Source organism: Astyanax mexicanus, chromosome 6, assembly GCF_023375975.1.
Source record: "Astyanax mexicanus isolate ESR-SI-001 chromosome 6, AstMex3_surface, whole genome shotgun sequence".
Lineage (NCBI taxonomy): Eukaryota > Metazoa > Chordata > Actinopteri > Characiformes > Acestrorhamphidae > Astyanax > Astyanax mexicanus.
The window spans coordinates 15,356,955-15,373,141 of NC_064413.1; the positions used below are offsets into that span (position 1 = coordinate 15,356,955).

At 35.8% G+C, this 16,187-nt stretch overlaps 1 protein-coding gene across 1 annotated transcript; it reads right to left on the bottom strand.

Moving 5' to 3' along the window:
• Positions 1 to 5,522: 5,522 nt before the first annotated feature.
• On the bottom strand, positions 5,523 to 11,672 carry LOC103031019 (tumor necrosis factor receptor superfamily member 6B). Its single transcript, XM_015607743.3, has 4 exons — positions 11,579 to 11,672; positions 9,490 to 9,871; positions 7,184 to 7,363; positions 5,523 to 5,832 (listed from the first exon to the last, which is right to left on the bottom strand). The coding sequence occupies exons 1-4, from the start codon at positions 11,579 to 11,581 to the stop codon at positions 5,537 to 5,539; spliced, it is 861 nt and encodes a 286-aa protein (XP_015463229.3). The 5' UTR covers positions 11,582 to 11,672; the 3' UTR covers positions 5,523 to 5,536.
• Between the last annotated feature and the right edge of the window lie 4,515 nt (positions 11,673 to 16,187).

Genomic DNA, 16,187 nt, shown 5'->3' on the forward strand with positions numbered 1-16,187 from the left:
AGCTATTAAATGTAAGCTATTTATTTGAGCTAAACTGCTGATAAAGCAAGCACAGTTTAAACTGATATATTAGCCAGATAACGCTAATTACCACAGCTGTGAACAAACACTGGCTGTATTCGGAATGGTATACTACATACTACTCGCGTACTAAATCTGCCTAAAGCTAGTATGCAGTACGCAGTATGCGACCAAACTGAGAATCTGTAGTGCACTACAGGTACCCGGATGGTGTACTACTCCGCAGTGTGCATGGAGAGCTGTCTTCGTGCTGTACTGCATCCCAACATGCATTGCGACTGGCTTCTCCAGCTCGCTTCAGAAAAAAAGATGGTGGTGAGTGCGAGAGATTTTTAAATTATGGACATATATATATATATTTTTTTTTTAATTAAGGGAATTATTTCGGAAAGTATTGGCTCACCGCCGAGCGTTTTCCGCGGCCGGGATCCTCTGCAGTGTGCTGCCGGAGGGTCAGCAGCATACAGAGAAGGGTCTCGGCAGCAGTGAGCCAATACTTTCCTTGATGTAAAATAATTCCCTCAGTTTTAATAAATTATTCTGTTATTTTAATAAATAATTCCCTCAGTTTTAATAAATTGTTATTTTAATAAATAATTCCCTTAGTTTTAATAAATTACTCTGTTACTTTAATAAATAATTCCCTCTGTTTTAATAAATCGTTCTCTTTAATAAATAATTTCAATAAATCGTTCTGTTAATTTAATATATAATTACATTTGTTTAAAAAATCGTTCTGTTGATTTAATAAATAATTCTCTCAGTTTACTACATTTTTTTTTTAAATAAGGGAATGATTTGAATACAAATTAATAAAATTGTTTCACTTGTGCAACGTGTCATTTCTTTTATAGTTGAAATTGTGTAAATATGAAGAAGAGTTTGTTTAAATGTTTTCTTCTTGATGGTACTTACATAGATGAAAATAGTAATCTACTAAAGTAAATAGGAAAACGTATTTAAATATAACTGGATCTTTCTTGGGTTCTTTCTGTTTACAACTCAACAGGAATTCGGAGCACTACAGAACACTGACTGGTGTGTCACAGGGTACTACAATCAAAAGTGTTGCAGTACCGAATACTGCATACTGGGCAGTGTGTAGCATGCAGTACATATTAGTGCAGTATGCAGTACGCAGTATAGTAGTATGCCATTCCGAATACAGCCACTGTGTCCGTCTGCGCTGCATTCACTGCTCACAGCTGCGTGACTGTTTATTATGTATAAATCTGCGCTGCACGTAGAAACACTGTGTTTGAAAGTGCAGCGTTTAGTGTTAAAGCACAGATATTTGCGCTGGAACACAAAGTCTTCTCGCTGTGTTTATTTTTTCGTATATTTAAATTTAACATACTCCGTGTCAGACAGCTCTGACCAATCAGAGGACACATGCTGCTCGTGTGGTTTATTGATGCGCATTTTGGTGCGTTTACATTTATGCCTGTGTGAAACGAACTCATTAACTGATTCGGACCAGAGAAACCAACTACAGGTGTGAAAACGCCCTATCGGTTTCTGGTGTATGTTTTGCAGTACTCATCACTGCTGAGGTATTAATCAGGTGTGACACGGCTGCTCCTCCGTTGTGACTGTTTGCAGCTCATGTTAGAATGTGTAGCATGACTGCGTTATCCAGCACATTCAGATCACTGTAGCTAACCTTGCTAACCGATCTATCTCTCTTAGATATCCTCTGCTTTTTTATCCCTGCTGCACTCAAACCACTGCTAATAATGTGAACACTCAGTTTTTAAATTCATTTAAATTCCAGTCCCTAGTAAGCACATCTAGTGGTGGTGATGATAAATTACCTGACTAAATTAGCTATAGCCAGTTAGCTTACCTGTTCAGGAGAAAAGTAGCAGCGCTGAGCTTTTTTGAGACATGCTGAGGCTTTTTAAGATGTGTAGCAGCTGAGGTTTAACTAAAGCAGCTCTGCTAGCTAGCTCCTTTGCTGCAGCATCGATCGCTGTAGTGTAGTGTGGGTTCCGGCAACTTCAGGGGTGGGGTAAGTGGTTGGGAACGAGCAGCAGGTGGAGACAGAGGACAAAACTGACACAAAACTCTGGGACGGAGTGCACACTCCAAATAATAGAAACATTTGGGCTAAAGCCCTGCTGACAAGAGCTGCCAGTGCTTTAACTCGACATGTTTTCTTAATATCTGACGATTCATCCTAATCATTTTATCATTTACTACTGAAAATTAGTTACATATTGGTCTTTTAATGTACACTCAGCACTCGCACTTAGTACAGAGATATCCTGGAAGAACACCTCTTCCACAGAGCTCTGGACCTCAGACTGGCGCGAAAGTTCACCTTCCAACAAGACAATGACCCTAAGCACAAAGCTAAAATAAAAAGGATTGGCTTCGAAACAACTCTGTGACCATTCTTGATTGGCCCAGCCAGAGCTCTTAACTAAACTCAATTGACCATCTCTGGAGAGACCTGAAAAAAATGGCTGTCCACCAACGTTCACCATCTAACATGGCTGAACTGAAGAGGATCCCCAAATCCGGGTGTGAAAAACTTGTTGCATCATTCCCAAAAAGACTCACGGCTGTACTAGCTCAAAAGAATGCTTCTACTCAATACTGAGCAAAGGGTCTGAATACTTATGACCATGTGATATTTCAGTTTTTCTTTTTTAATACATTTGCAAAAAAATCTAAATTTCTGTCGTTTTTTTCTGATAGATAGGATACAGAGTGTACAATTTTAAGAAATAAAATTAACCTTTTTGATTTAAGCAAATGGCAGCAATGAAACAAAAAGTGGGGTCTGAATACTTTCTGGATCCAGTGTTTGTACATTATAGTGCTAAAAGTCAGAGAAAAAAAAATCAGATCACTATTCATTTTTAAGTGAAAATTCCGTACTTTGTATGTGATGCATCAGATAATGGGAAATCCAGTAAACTATGGACTGGAGTGAACAAACTAAACAATCAAACCATCTACCCCCAAGTTTCAACACTAATTTCTTTCATTTCCTGTAAAAAAAAAAAGCCACTAAAGATAAGTAACCCCCCATAGTGTTTAGGGGATGCAAATTTTTTCGCACAATAAGCCCGTTTACTGCACAGTTCAAAAATTCAAATTAGACGAATCAGACATGATTAAAGTTCACATTCATTCACATTTATAATGTATGAATTCTGAAGGGTAGCTTAATTTGTTATGTTGGACAGGCATAATTATAAGCATAATGCTTCTGCCTGTGCCTTTTCAGTCACTTTTTTGCTGTCAGTGTTTGTAGTGTTTTTGTATTATGTGATTACAAACTGGCTGAATAAGGAATTATCAGCATCATCATCATCATCATTCTAGACGTCCACACGTTTCAGTTTTATCACATCAAAACACTTTTTACACAATCCCCCTCGCTTCAGGATTACTGTATGGTATATCCCAATGCCACTATATGGCAGACGTGTGGAGTCGACTCGTCACATAGACTTTACATAGTCACCTGTGTCAACCAGTCTGAAGGGTGTTTTGACAAACTGTTAAAATTTCTGGATCTTGGAACGCTGTGGGAGAGTGGAGGTGTGCTACTAAACCAAAAGTTAATTTTACACTGGAGTTCTCCTTTAATTAAGACTGTGTTTTATATTATTTGGGTGAATAAGGTGAAGCACTCTGAAAACATTTTATAGAGACTCTTATCTAATATTATCTAATATGACAATCTACTTGCAAAACTGTTTTACAAATTAACGTAGAGAAGGAGATCATAAATGCATTTCACCCAGATCAAAGCACTGCACAGATTACAGGTTTTAACTAAAGCCCAGTTTTAAGCCAAGATCCATTCATTTTCGAAACCAAACACTTCTATAACAATATTTGAGTTGAGTTTCACAAACTCTGTAAATGCAGAGTTAACTGCTGTACGGCAGAGATTCTGATGTCTAAATGTTGTTTTCGAAAAATCTGAACGAAAAATCAAATTTTCCTTGGTATCATTTCCTGGGTTTTTATTTTTTGTGTAAATATTGTTATGATTTTTGATAACTTGACCGTATTGACCAGAGGTGGAAAAAGTACTGAAAAATTGTTTTTAAATGAACTATTATTCCACATAATAATTTTGACTTTTTAGGCAGGTTTCTATGATTTGTATAGATTTACAGTTCATTATTATTTTTTTTAACTTGCTATTGCTATGCTTTAACTGCAGTTCACATGTTTCTTTTTAACATTCAAGCAGATTGTTTAATGTTCCCGATAAAAACGTAAGGAATTATCATTAAAAACATGAAAAAATACAAAACAAATGTTGGTCGGCGCATGCGCAGTGCCATAAAGAAGCACATATCGATGGCACAGAGGGAGGGAGGAGGGGTTTAGTGTGGATGTAAGTCTCAGACATGTGGATTGGCCATTTATGAAAATACAGATCAAATCGCGTCCCTTATTGGTTTAATTTTTTTTCCCAGCATTTTATTTTTTTACTCAGTAATGGGGAGTTTTCCAATGTATCAAAGTAAATTACTTGTGTCGAAATCTACTTGAGTAAAAGTAAAATTACCTATTTTAAAAACTACTTTAAAAATTACAAATTACTCATAAAATCTACTTAATTACAGTTATGTGAGTAAATGTAATTCGTTACTTTCCACCTCTGGTATTTACTTTGGAATTTACTCAGAACTTGTGTGTCAACACTTATCAACACTTGGGGTTTGTTAATTGCTATTTAGTAACTCGCCCTCACCTCTATATACGGCTATATTGACACCCACACATTTTTAAATATGCATCTGTAAGTACAGGCAAATGCCCTTACACACACACACACATATATATAGGCACATCAGGTCTTATCTATTATATAAATATTATTTGTATCTTGCACTTTTGCACTGTACATTGATTATTATTTATTGTTGACTGCTCTAGTTACTGAGCTACTATTGCAGACATAAGCATAAAACCTGATACTAGATCTTTCTTCGTTCTAATGAGTTTTTATACCTTTTATAGCTTCTATTATAGCTTCTATTCCTACTGTGTGCTCTTCATTTGTATTGAATTGTGCTGTTTTAATCAAAACAATAAAGCATCTATCCATCCATCTATCAATACATCCATTAATTCATCCATTCGTCCACCTGTCTGCCTGTTCTTCTTTGTTGTCTGTTCATAATTAGCTTAATCAATTGCTTTCTTAATTTAAAAGGATGCATAGAGATTTTTTTCAACTCTCTCAAATATGAAAGCTTTAAGTGATGTTCAGCACAATTGTAAGTTTATTTGTCTTGATGTGAGTTTTGTATATTATATTTAATATTCTTGAGAATATTATGATTTTTATAAGATTTTCACTGGATTTTAAATAATAAAGAATAGTCTCCCTATATGTGCTGCACCTGCAATGCAGCTGTGTCTACTTCTGAAACATATGGCAGTTTTACAATAATTAGAAATGCACAGAAACACAGATCCACAGTGATAAGGACAGAAAAAAAAATAAAGACTTAAATACATCATCCACTAACACATTTTACTTGCAATTTGAGGAATTTACTAAATCTGTACAAATCTTCTTGAGTTTCTTTGCAGTTTTGTGGAGCTGCAAACTTTCCATCATCTCTGGTAGCTTCCAAAGCTCCTCGTCCTGAGCCTTAGTCAGATCGGTGATGTACTGTATCAACTGTCTGCTGGTGGCATCCTTCAGCTTCAACCGTCGTGTCTGTGTCTGCTTACCGAGAAAACGGACAATCTTTTTAAGTTTCCTCACCTTCATATTTTCGTGCACAAAAAATTTGGGCAAGTGGTCTCGGAGTAACGCTGTATGTCCTAAACAAAAGCAGAAAGAGGTTAGGAATATTCTAACACAGTAAATACTAACAGAATAGGAATTATTTTATTTTAATAAAATAATTTGTATGTATGTATTGCGGTGTATTCTGCTTCTTTTGTGCTTATGCTCTACAGTTACTGATAAAACTTGCTAATATAATTGTAGGTCATAAATACATTAGGTTAAGATTTGAACTTCAGAATGGTGAAAAAAAAGACTGCAAAAAAAAAGACTGCATCTAGTTTATGCAGATGATACAAAATGTTCTTGCTAGTCTTTTCTGTAATCTGAATATTTTGTTTTGCACTTTTGATCAGTATAAAAGCTGTTCTAACTGAGATTTTGCTTAATTTAACATTGACAGTTCACTTCAATTGTCATTTCTAAATTACAGGTTGCATAGTCGAAAATTAAAGAATTGAAAGCAATCTGATCTACCTTAAATTTTTTTTTTTTTAGATACTCAGGCGTCTGCTTAGAAGAGTACATGATCATGATTGGACAATTCCTAATGAAAAATTCTTGATTACCAAATGCAGCAACTAATTATGTTCCGTAACTGATGTGATGCACAAATATTTGCATGTAACAGAATATATTTTATATATATATAAGTGTCTATAAAATAAATACATAAGATGTATACTTTGGTCAGTAGTGCTAAGAGATGTGTGATTAATAGAGTAAATTTTCTACTACTTTTCTCCTCTAAATGTCTTTCTATCGCCAGTTTTTAATTCAAACAGTTAGTTTTCCCTAAAAAATATGGTTTGTCCCCCATAAATCAGTTTTTTAAATGTTATTCTGCTATATTGTAGGAATGTAGCGTGAGTGAAATTAAATACAGCCCTGACGTGCGTCCTGCCATCTCGGTTTATTACATGGAGTAGCTGAGCTGTAGGATCGGTTTTGCACTGATTTTGCACTGTAAGCTCAGTGAGAACATTGCAGAAAATGCAAGCTTTCTTTTTATAGAATGAAAGGAAATTGAACCATGAGCATGAGCTCCATGCATTCTAAGGTTATTGTTTAAATCAAGTGTGAAAAACAAATTTGAGGCATGACAGCTAAATTATACAGAGCTGTGTTTCTCTATTCTCTGTGTTCTCTGAATCTTAAATCACACCAGTATCACTATTTAGTAAATTACAAAAGACTTGAGAGCCTTTGTTGCTTCATACTATATAAAGGTTTCTCCATAAAAAATAGCATTATAATGGTTTATCTACTAAAGGCTTTCCAACAAAACATCGCATTAAACATAGAACAACAGATCTGGAGTTGTCACATGATGATGTGACATGAAACATCCATCACTGATGGTTGAGGTTTTATGAGCGAGCCTACCTCCATTGCTAAGCTGAGTACAGGAGGCACAAATGTCATCATGCCAGCTGGTGCCCTGAAGGACCTTGAACTGAGGGCTCGTGCAGCCTGTGTGTGAAATGCACTGGGCATGCTCTGAGTTCCCCTCCGAAAACGTCCCGTGTGGGCATTTCGTACACTCTGTGTCCTGGTGTTCGGTTCCTGCAGGGGGAGACAAAACCAAAATCAATGTTTTACTACAAACACACAGGTTTACTTGCATGCAATACCTAAATTAGAAGTGATAATATGATGGTGGTACTAATAATAGATTAAAACGATGAAACACATTACTTACATTACATACTAGTTTCTATGTGTGGAAACGCATATTAGTGAACTGATACAGATTTATTGTTAATTAAATATGTGAAGATATATCAGAAGACTTACACGTAGCTATAGAATGCTATTGTTTGATTATTTAACATCTAGATGCAGATTAACATTTATTATTTAATCAAAATATATAGATATAGATTAGCTGTAGATTTCCAAATGTAACTTAATCTGGATAAAAACAAATGTATGATAAATGTCATGTTATTAATAATCATTAGTAAGTAGTAGTTTAGTTATTTTAGATTTTTTCTAATCTGCTAGTATAGTTTTTTTTGTGGATTATTATTAAATAAGAATTGATTAAACGTAGATATTGCTCTGATTAATATTTAAATGAACTTAAATGTATTTATTATTCAATAATTAGTTACAGATTTTGGATAGATGAATTAATTATTATAATATCGTCTGTGTATAGTGTACCTAGTGTACCTATAGTAGGGGTGTCACGATTCTCTAAATCCTCGATTCGATTTCATTTTCGATTTGAGGGTCACGATTCGATTCGATTCTCGATTTTCTTGTTTTTTTTTCTTGTTATTATTTTATGCCTCATAAAATTTAAATAATATATTTATTATTATTATTATTATAAATATTATTATTATTATTTATTAAGATATATATGGTAATGCCATCTAGTGACTTTTTTGGTAGCAACAGTGTGCACTATTAAAACAAGCAGTTTATCAGAGCTGTGTGTGGATGGCTGGTGAAACTGCTCATTACATGAAGCTGCAGTTCTTCATCCAACCACTAGCAGCAGCAGCACAAGCTCCGCTCTCTTCACTCAGTCACTACTTCAGTACAGCCCAGCCACGGGCTACAGAGCTCAGCCAGTCCGTTTTTACTGTTTCTGTAAACAAATAAAGGTTTTAACCCCACTAACCGGATAATACAGCTCACTACAGTTCATCTTTCAGCCCAAGCAGCTAACAGCAGCAGGTTAGAACAGCCGACACGGAGGCACTGCTCGGATTACATTATACACAGGTCAGTTAGCGCGCTGCTAACCTCAGGATGTTTATAACTACGGAGTTTAGTGGACACACCACGGCCGCCAGGGGTTACAAGAGGTTATTGAAAGCATTATTGGGGGGCAGAAATCAGTACAGGCTGGTTAGATAAGTGATGTGGGTATTGTCTTATAAATATTTACACATAACTTATATCTCTCCTGAAAAGCTTTTATTTTAGTCAGAAACACGCTTGTGTTTACTTTATCTGAGAGAAAGATGTTTTTTTTATTCAATGGAAAGCAACAGGTGTAGTCAATTATAAGTTTAAGATTTTTAATCCACCTCACTGTGATCTATAGTCAGTGTTCTCAAGTCACACTGACACACGCATTTCAGCGAGTTCACACGCTCTCACCTGCGCGCACCCACCCCTCCGTTAGATACAGATACAAAACCTGCGCGCCCAACCCCCGCCCCCCCTCCCCCGTTGGACAGATAAAAACAGTGATCACACTCCCGCCGACTGCGCTCATGCAGTGGCTATCTCTATTTAAATGAATAGGATGCGCTGTGTTGGTGCCGCGCCATTTGCGTAGCGCGCTGCGCTATTTGCGTAGCGCGCGCGGGAGGGATCGTCGATCCTCTTTTTGACTTCGATACTCGAGATCGTGACCTCATTTCGATTCGATTTCGATAAAATATCGAGATCGTGACACCCCTAACCTATAGTGTACCTAAAGTTTTGTTTATTTTACATTTACACTAAATACTGTTAAAATTACATAGTTATTAGTAGATTAGTTGATGCTGGTACTATTTCTACTAAAAATAAAATAAATTATTAATAGTAATAAATAGTAAGAAAACGTTTAAGTGCACTAAAAGACTGGGGGTGTACAGTATTATATTTTATTGTTGTAATTTGATTATTATTGATTTGATTATTTATTGTTATCAAAGTGTTTGTTTTGTTGATTTTTTTTTTACCGTTCCGTTTGGCGCCAAACCCCGGGGCGCAGCGCGTGTGCCTCATGCACTGCTCCGCGCGCCAGTAGTAGCCGGGCGCGCACCCGCACACTCGGTCTGTCGTAGGCGTGCACTCCTGCCGCTCGCGCTGGTTGTGGTCGCAGGGCGCGCGGCAGGGCAGGCAGCGGTCCAGAAAGTTCCGGTGCTTCGTGTAGTAGCCCGGCCTGCAGGGCGCGCAGTCTGTGGGCTGTGTACGCGTACACGGTGCCTTTGCGCGCGTGCCGGCCGGGCAGAGCGTGCACTTGAGCTCGTGCCCGGTCTCCGGGTCCTCGTACCCTATGGTGGGGTCGGGGTCTCCGGCGGCGCGCGCTGTCAGCACCGCGAGCATTGCGACCACGAACAACTGTGAACACAAAACAAGACAGTTAATAATGTCTCCTCTTTATATATATATATATATAAAAAAAAACATTCCCGCCACCTGAAATAATTATAATAAAAAAAAAATCTAGCTATTTTTCTCTTATTATTAATTAAACTCTCATTATTTTAAGATAGTAAGTCATTATTTTGAGATAGTAAGTCATTATTTTGAGATAATATAACTTTTTTGAGGTAATATCTCATTATTTTGAGATACTAAGTCATTATTATTATTACATTACATTACATTACATTACATTACATGACTATTATAAGTCGCTTTGGACAAAAGCGTCTGCCAAATGTAAAGTACAATGTAAAATAAGTTAAAGGTAAAACATCTTTGGATAGGGATAAAAGGAGGACAAAGGGGAGTAATAGGATAGAGGAGTGAAGGAGAGGAAGAAGGAAATGAGGTTAGAAGTAGTTAGTGTGTTAGAGGTGTTTAGAGAGTAAGTGCTCTTTGAAGAGCTCTGTCTTCAGGAGTTTATTAAAGATAGCGAGAGATTCTCCTGATCTGGTAGTGGAAGGTAGTTTGTTCCACCATTGGGGAACTCTGTATGAGATTGTAAGTCATTATTTTGAGATACTATCTCATTATTTTGAGATAGTAAAAGTCATTATAATAAAATAGTAAGTAATTATTATGAGATCATAAGTCATTATAATAAGATAGTAAGTAATTATTTTGAGATACTATCTAATTATTTTGAGAAAGTATGTCATTATTTTGAGAAAGTAAGTCATGTTTATGAGAAATCATTATTTTGCGATATTTTGAGAAAGTATGTCATTACATTGTAAGTCATGATTATGAGATTGCAAGTCATTCTTTTAAGATACTATCTCAATATGTTGACAGTCATTATTTTGGGATACTATCATTATTTTGAGATACTATCTCATAATTTTGAGATAGTAAGTCATTATTATGAGATCGTACTGTAAGTCATTATTATGAGGTAGTAAGTAATTATTTTAAAATACTATCTCAAACTTTTGAAATACTATCTCATAATTTTGACATAGAAAGTCATTATTATGAGATCGTAAGTCATTATTTTGAGATAGTAATTGGTTTGAGATACCATCTCATTATTTTAAGATTGAAAGTCATTGTTATGAGATAGTAGGTCATTATTTTGAGATACCATCTGATTATTTTGAGATAGCCACAATACAAAATGCTCTTATCTGGGGTGCTGTTAACTCGCGGTTTCTGAGGCTGGTAAATCTACTTATTCTCTGCAACAGAGGTAACGCTTGCTCTCAGTTTCCTGCAGTGGTCCTGATGAGAGCCAGTTTCATCATAACGTCATCATAACATTACTCAAATAGGGCTATTCAGTGTATACCAACTCTACCTCTTCACAACTTTACAACTGATGCTCTCAAACACATTAAAAGAGCAGGAAATTTGAATATTTAATTATTGATGAGTTCAGCACAGCTGTTAACTGAAAGCCATACCAGGTGACTCTACCTCATAAAGCTGACTGAGAACATCCAGATGTGCAAAACTGTGATTGATCTAGGCAAAAGATATATGAATTTGTGGTGCAACCAGATATAGTAAAATTTTAGTTTTTAAGAGATTTACACATAAATTTAAGAAGGAACATACGCAAAATTGTAAAAGTGCACCCCAGCCCTGGAGGCCAGTATGTCAGTGGGTGTTTGTACTCACCATGGTGCTCTCTGCTGCAGCTCAGAGGGACGCAGGGCTTCTGAGTTCACTTTCGCTCTGTGGAGGTGTGTATGTCGGTATGGTGTGTGGGTGGCTGAATGCGTCATTGGTACTACTTCTTTCTTTTTACACTTTTTTTCTAGTTTCACTCAAACGGCTGTCACAGTAACTGTTTATTTTCTGATGATATTTTATTCCAAAAAGTATCGTGATATTAAACATTAGCATTTTCATGATTAAGGTAACCAAAAAAATTGTGGCCCTTTTCATCTGTAATCAATAACCTTTAAGATTATTTTGCATCATGCACCTCAAAGAAATCCAGAAGCAGTGTCGAATTCTCCCTTTTTTTGGCAGACAGGGAGACAAAAAGCTCTATCTGAACTGTTATTAGCAACAGGTCCACAAGCTAGGGTCTATTATAATATGGGGTTGTGTTAATACACTTATGTGTTGAAAGCATTAATGCTGAAATATATACTGACATACTGTCCTCAAGGCAGAAAAAGGTATGTGTACAGGATGGGCCTGGTTGTATTGGCACTATCCAGTCGCAGGTTTGCATCAGCTCCTCTTATCTAAGTATATAACCTAGTGATTAGCATACTGGCTAACCCTCTAAATTAGCTATTTTCTTCAATGTGTTTCTTTAAAGCCCTGTATTCATATATTAATGTAAATAATTTTGCACATTTTTAATCAACCTGTTGAACAGCCTTTAAATGCACGTGGCCATTGTGAATTGAACTGGGAACTGTTACCATTAAAGCATGTGGTTGTGGTAGGAAAGTGTTCCTTTAGTTTCTGTAGTGTTTAGTTTTAGTTCCATAAGGATGACCATATTTCCTTTTTTACCGGATATGTCCTCTTTTAAGGATGTAAAAATGCCAGAATTTCTACATTTGTGTAAAATAAGATTTCTTCCAACAAATTCTTGAGATTTTTAAGTAAAATATTTGCTGTAAGTCACGCCTTCTTCTCACCACTATGGGTCTTCATCTACATCAATCACTGGTTAAACTGCTTTAGACTACAGCCGCTTGACCACAGCCTAAAAATAGACTACTGAAGTCATGCGTCATTCTGTAGTATTCAGAAGTTATGTCCGTATTTGGCAATCCAGGTCTAACCTCGTTTTCAGTTGAAGAAATTAAAGGGATTTTCAAAAAAATCTTATTCTGTGGTAAATACAGTCATGTGAAAAAGTGTGGAAAGCCCGGGAAAAATTTAGTCTTTTTAAACAAACATTTTGGACTAATTAGAACTAATCTACATGTAAACAATATTAGATAATTAATGTAACATGATTTAAACATGTATAGTTGCTTGAACTTGAAATGATTTTTATTGGGAGTTTATGTTATAGACTAAAAAGTAAAGTAGCAAGTTACTGCAAAGTGAAAAAAACGTTTTACAGCTCTGGAAAAAAATAAGAGACTACTTACATATTATGAGTTTCTTTGAATTTAACAAATTGAAAAGCTCTGAAATAAAATTAAGAGGAAGATGAATGATCACGAGCCATCAAACCAAGCTGAACTGCTTGAATTTTTGCACCTGGAGTGGCATAAAGTTATCCAAAAGCAGTTTGTAAGGCTGGTGGAGGAGAACACGCCAAGATGCATGAAAACTGTGATTAAAATCCAGGGTTATTCCACCAAATATTGATCCTGAACTCCTAAAACTTTATGAATATGATTTTTTTTCTTTGCATTATTTGAGGTCTGAAAACTCTGCATCTATTTTTGTTATTTCAGCCATTTCTCATTTTCTGCAAATAAATGCTTTAACTGAAAGCATTTTTATTAGGGATTTGGGAGAAATGTTGTCTGTAGTTTATAGAATAAAACAACAATGTTCATTTTACTCAAATATATTCCTATAAATAGCAAAATCAGAGAAACTGATTCAGAAACTGAAGTGATATCTTATTATTTTCCAGAGCTGTAATAGTTTAAAAAAATATTAATAAATAAAAATATGAAATGTGTGCTGTGTGTTTGTATTGTGTATGGTGGTAGCATCATGCTCTGGCAAATGCTTTTCTTTAGCATGGATAAGAAAGATCTTTTCGTTTCATAGTAATTTGTAACTTTTTATATAAGAATATGCTATGCAAGTTCAAGGTGTATAAAAAATTCAAAGCACTGAGAATACAAATTAAGAACTGTCTAAATGTAACTCAAAGAAATACAATTTTATTATGAGATAAAATGTAAGGACTCACTTATGGCTGGTATTTTCCTGTTTGCCTCAATCAACTTCAATTACATGCTTTCTATAACCATCTACCAATCTTTGACATCAAAGATGACATGAATGTTTTTTTCCCACTCCTTCATGCAGAATTCTTTCAGCTGTGATGTTTTAGTATAATTGTATTATACAGTAAAAAAAAAAAATCTATGATGGAGAGCTTGCCAAACATGACAGATATGAGAATATCTTCAGGGTCATTTTTTTTAAAGCCAAAATATGGTTACGCTAAGTTCATAGACACTGAGGCTAAACCATTACTCATATAATAATTCATATGATGAGATACGCACATGCTCATGTGGACACACCTGCTACCATAAACTGAAAGGTCATCCCAACTTCCTAAAGATAAAAGAGGAACAAAAAGATTTGTGTTGTGATAGGGACATCACACAAACTTCCTTAGAGCTACTGTAGCGGTATCAAGATCACATCATGGTAGAGCCACCTCTCAAAGGTCACCGGCTTCCTCAGACAGGAGTAGTGGAAAATAATCACATGACCACAGGCTCCTTTTACAGTTTTTTTTTTTCACAATGTCTGACCCTTAATTGTATAACATTACAGGAATATTAGCAATCCTGGTGAAACATTAATCCTGCATGAGCTTCTTTGGAGGTTCAGCTCTCTGATCCAAGTCCAGATCCTCTCATGCTGGTTTTGGATACAACAAATAAGCAAACTAAGAAAAAGAAGTTGAATCAGAGCTGCTTCAGTATTTACCTGAGAAGAAAAAGCTCTGTTATTATGTCCAACACGTGAGACTCGACTAACTACTAAAATTATAGTGGAAAAACATGATGGACAGTACGGTAATGTTTACTGTCACTGTTGACCGTAAAAAAGTGTGCAGGGTGGAGACGTTGTGTAAAACTCTGTAGTGCTCCCAAAATCATGCTGGGAAAATGGAAAGAGACAGAAAATTGGAGAAGTTGGTGGCTTAGGAGGTGTGGAAAAGTGAGGTCAGGGAATTAAAAGGTTATGTATTAAGAAACAATGCACAAAAGGTTTGAGCTTTCTCAGGGTGTGGTAGTAAAATGTATTCTAAATGTATTGCTTGCTTGTTTGTGTGTAGTGTGTTAGCCTGACACTAATACATTAACTCTTCAGAGGAGATTCAAATAGGAGAACAACTTGCAATTGGCCACCTTAAATACCTTTTCTCATGATTGTATACACCTGGCTATGAAGTTCAAAGCTCGATGAGGTTACCAAACCAATTTTGTGCTTCAGTAAGTCAGTAAAAAGTAGTTAGGAGTATTCAAATCAATGAAATGATAAGGGTGCCCATACTTTTGCACCAGTCAAATTTTGGTTTAATGCATATTGCACATTTTCTGTTAGTACAATAAACCTCATTTTAATCCTGAAATATTACTGTGTCCATCAGTTATTAGATATATCAAACTGAAATGGCTGTTGCAAACACCCAAATATTTAGAATTAAAAATGATTAAGATTAATAGGGGTGCCCAAACTTTTTCATATGACTGTATGACTGCAACACAGCAGTGCCAATATTACACGCTATAGTACGATCCTAGAGTGTATTGTTGTGATTATACTGTTATTATTGAAGGATGAGAAAATACAGAGATAATATGTTTGGTCATAAACAGTTAGCGAGTTAAAATAGTTCCAATGCTGCTCTGTTTGTGGCTGCGCAGTTTGGCTTGTAAGCGCTGCATCGTTGCTTGGTCACATGTATGTGGTGGAGTAATACATGGTGAGCTTCAGTTACAGTGCATTACTGGTTGATAATGTCACTCATAGAACACCTCTCAGCCAATCACACTGCAGGGTCAGAACTAACTGTGGTATAATTATGTTTTTAAAGAAATACGTTTGGGCACGTAGACATAGTTTAAATATTTAAATAAGATTAATCTATGCTGTTATAATAAACTAAAACTTGTTTTGATGGTAAATAAATTACATAAAATTTTGCCAGAATTTTATACCAACCCTGCAAAAATTAATTTCAAGGATTATACACTAATAGTTCAACTGGCCACAAAGGCATACCAATCAGAGTAAAAGTCCCTCCCCTAGTATGATGATTGCAACAGACCAACCAGGATGATTGTATGTCATATTCACTACGTGCATCACTCACTCTACGTCTTGCTTAATTCATCCCAAAAAAATTGTGCAAGAGTTGCTGATATACAAGATCCTAATTTTAGAAATACTGTAGGTGATTGCATAAATCAGTGAGACACTTTCAGTATGTATGAAAACCCTGTGTGTTGCAGGAGAGGTGAGACAAAGCTTGATGACAGTCCAGATGAAGATCAGTGTTTGTTTGCAGCAAAAATAAATTGTGTTACTCCATAAGAAAGAATATAAA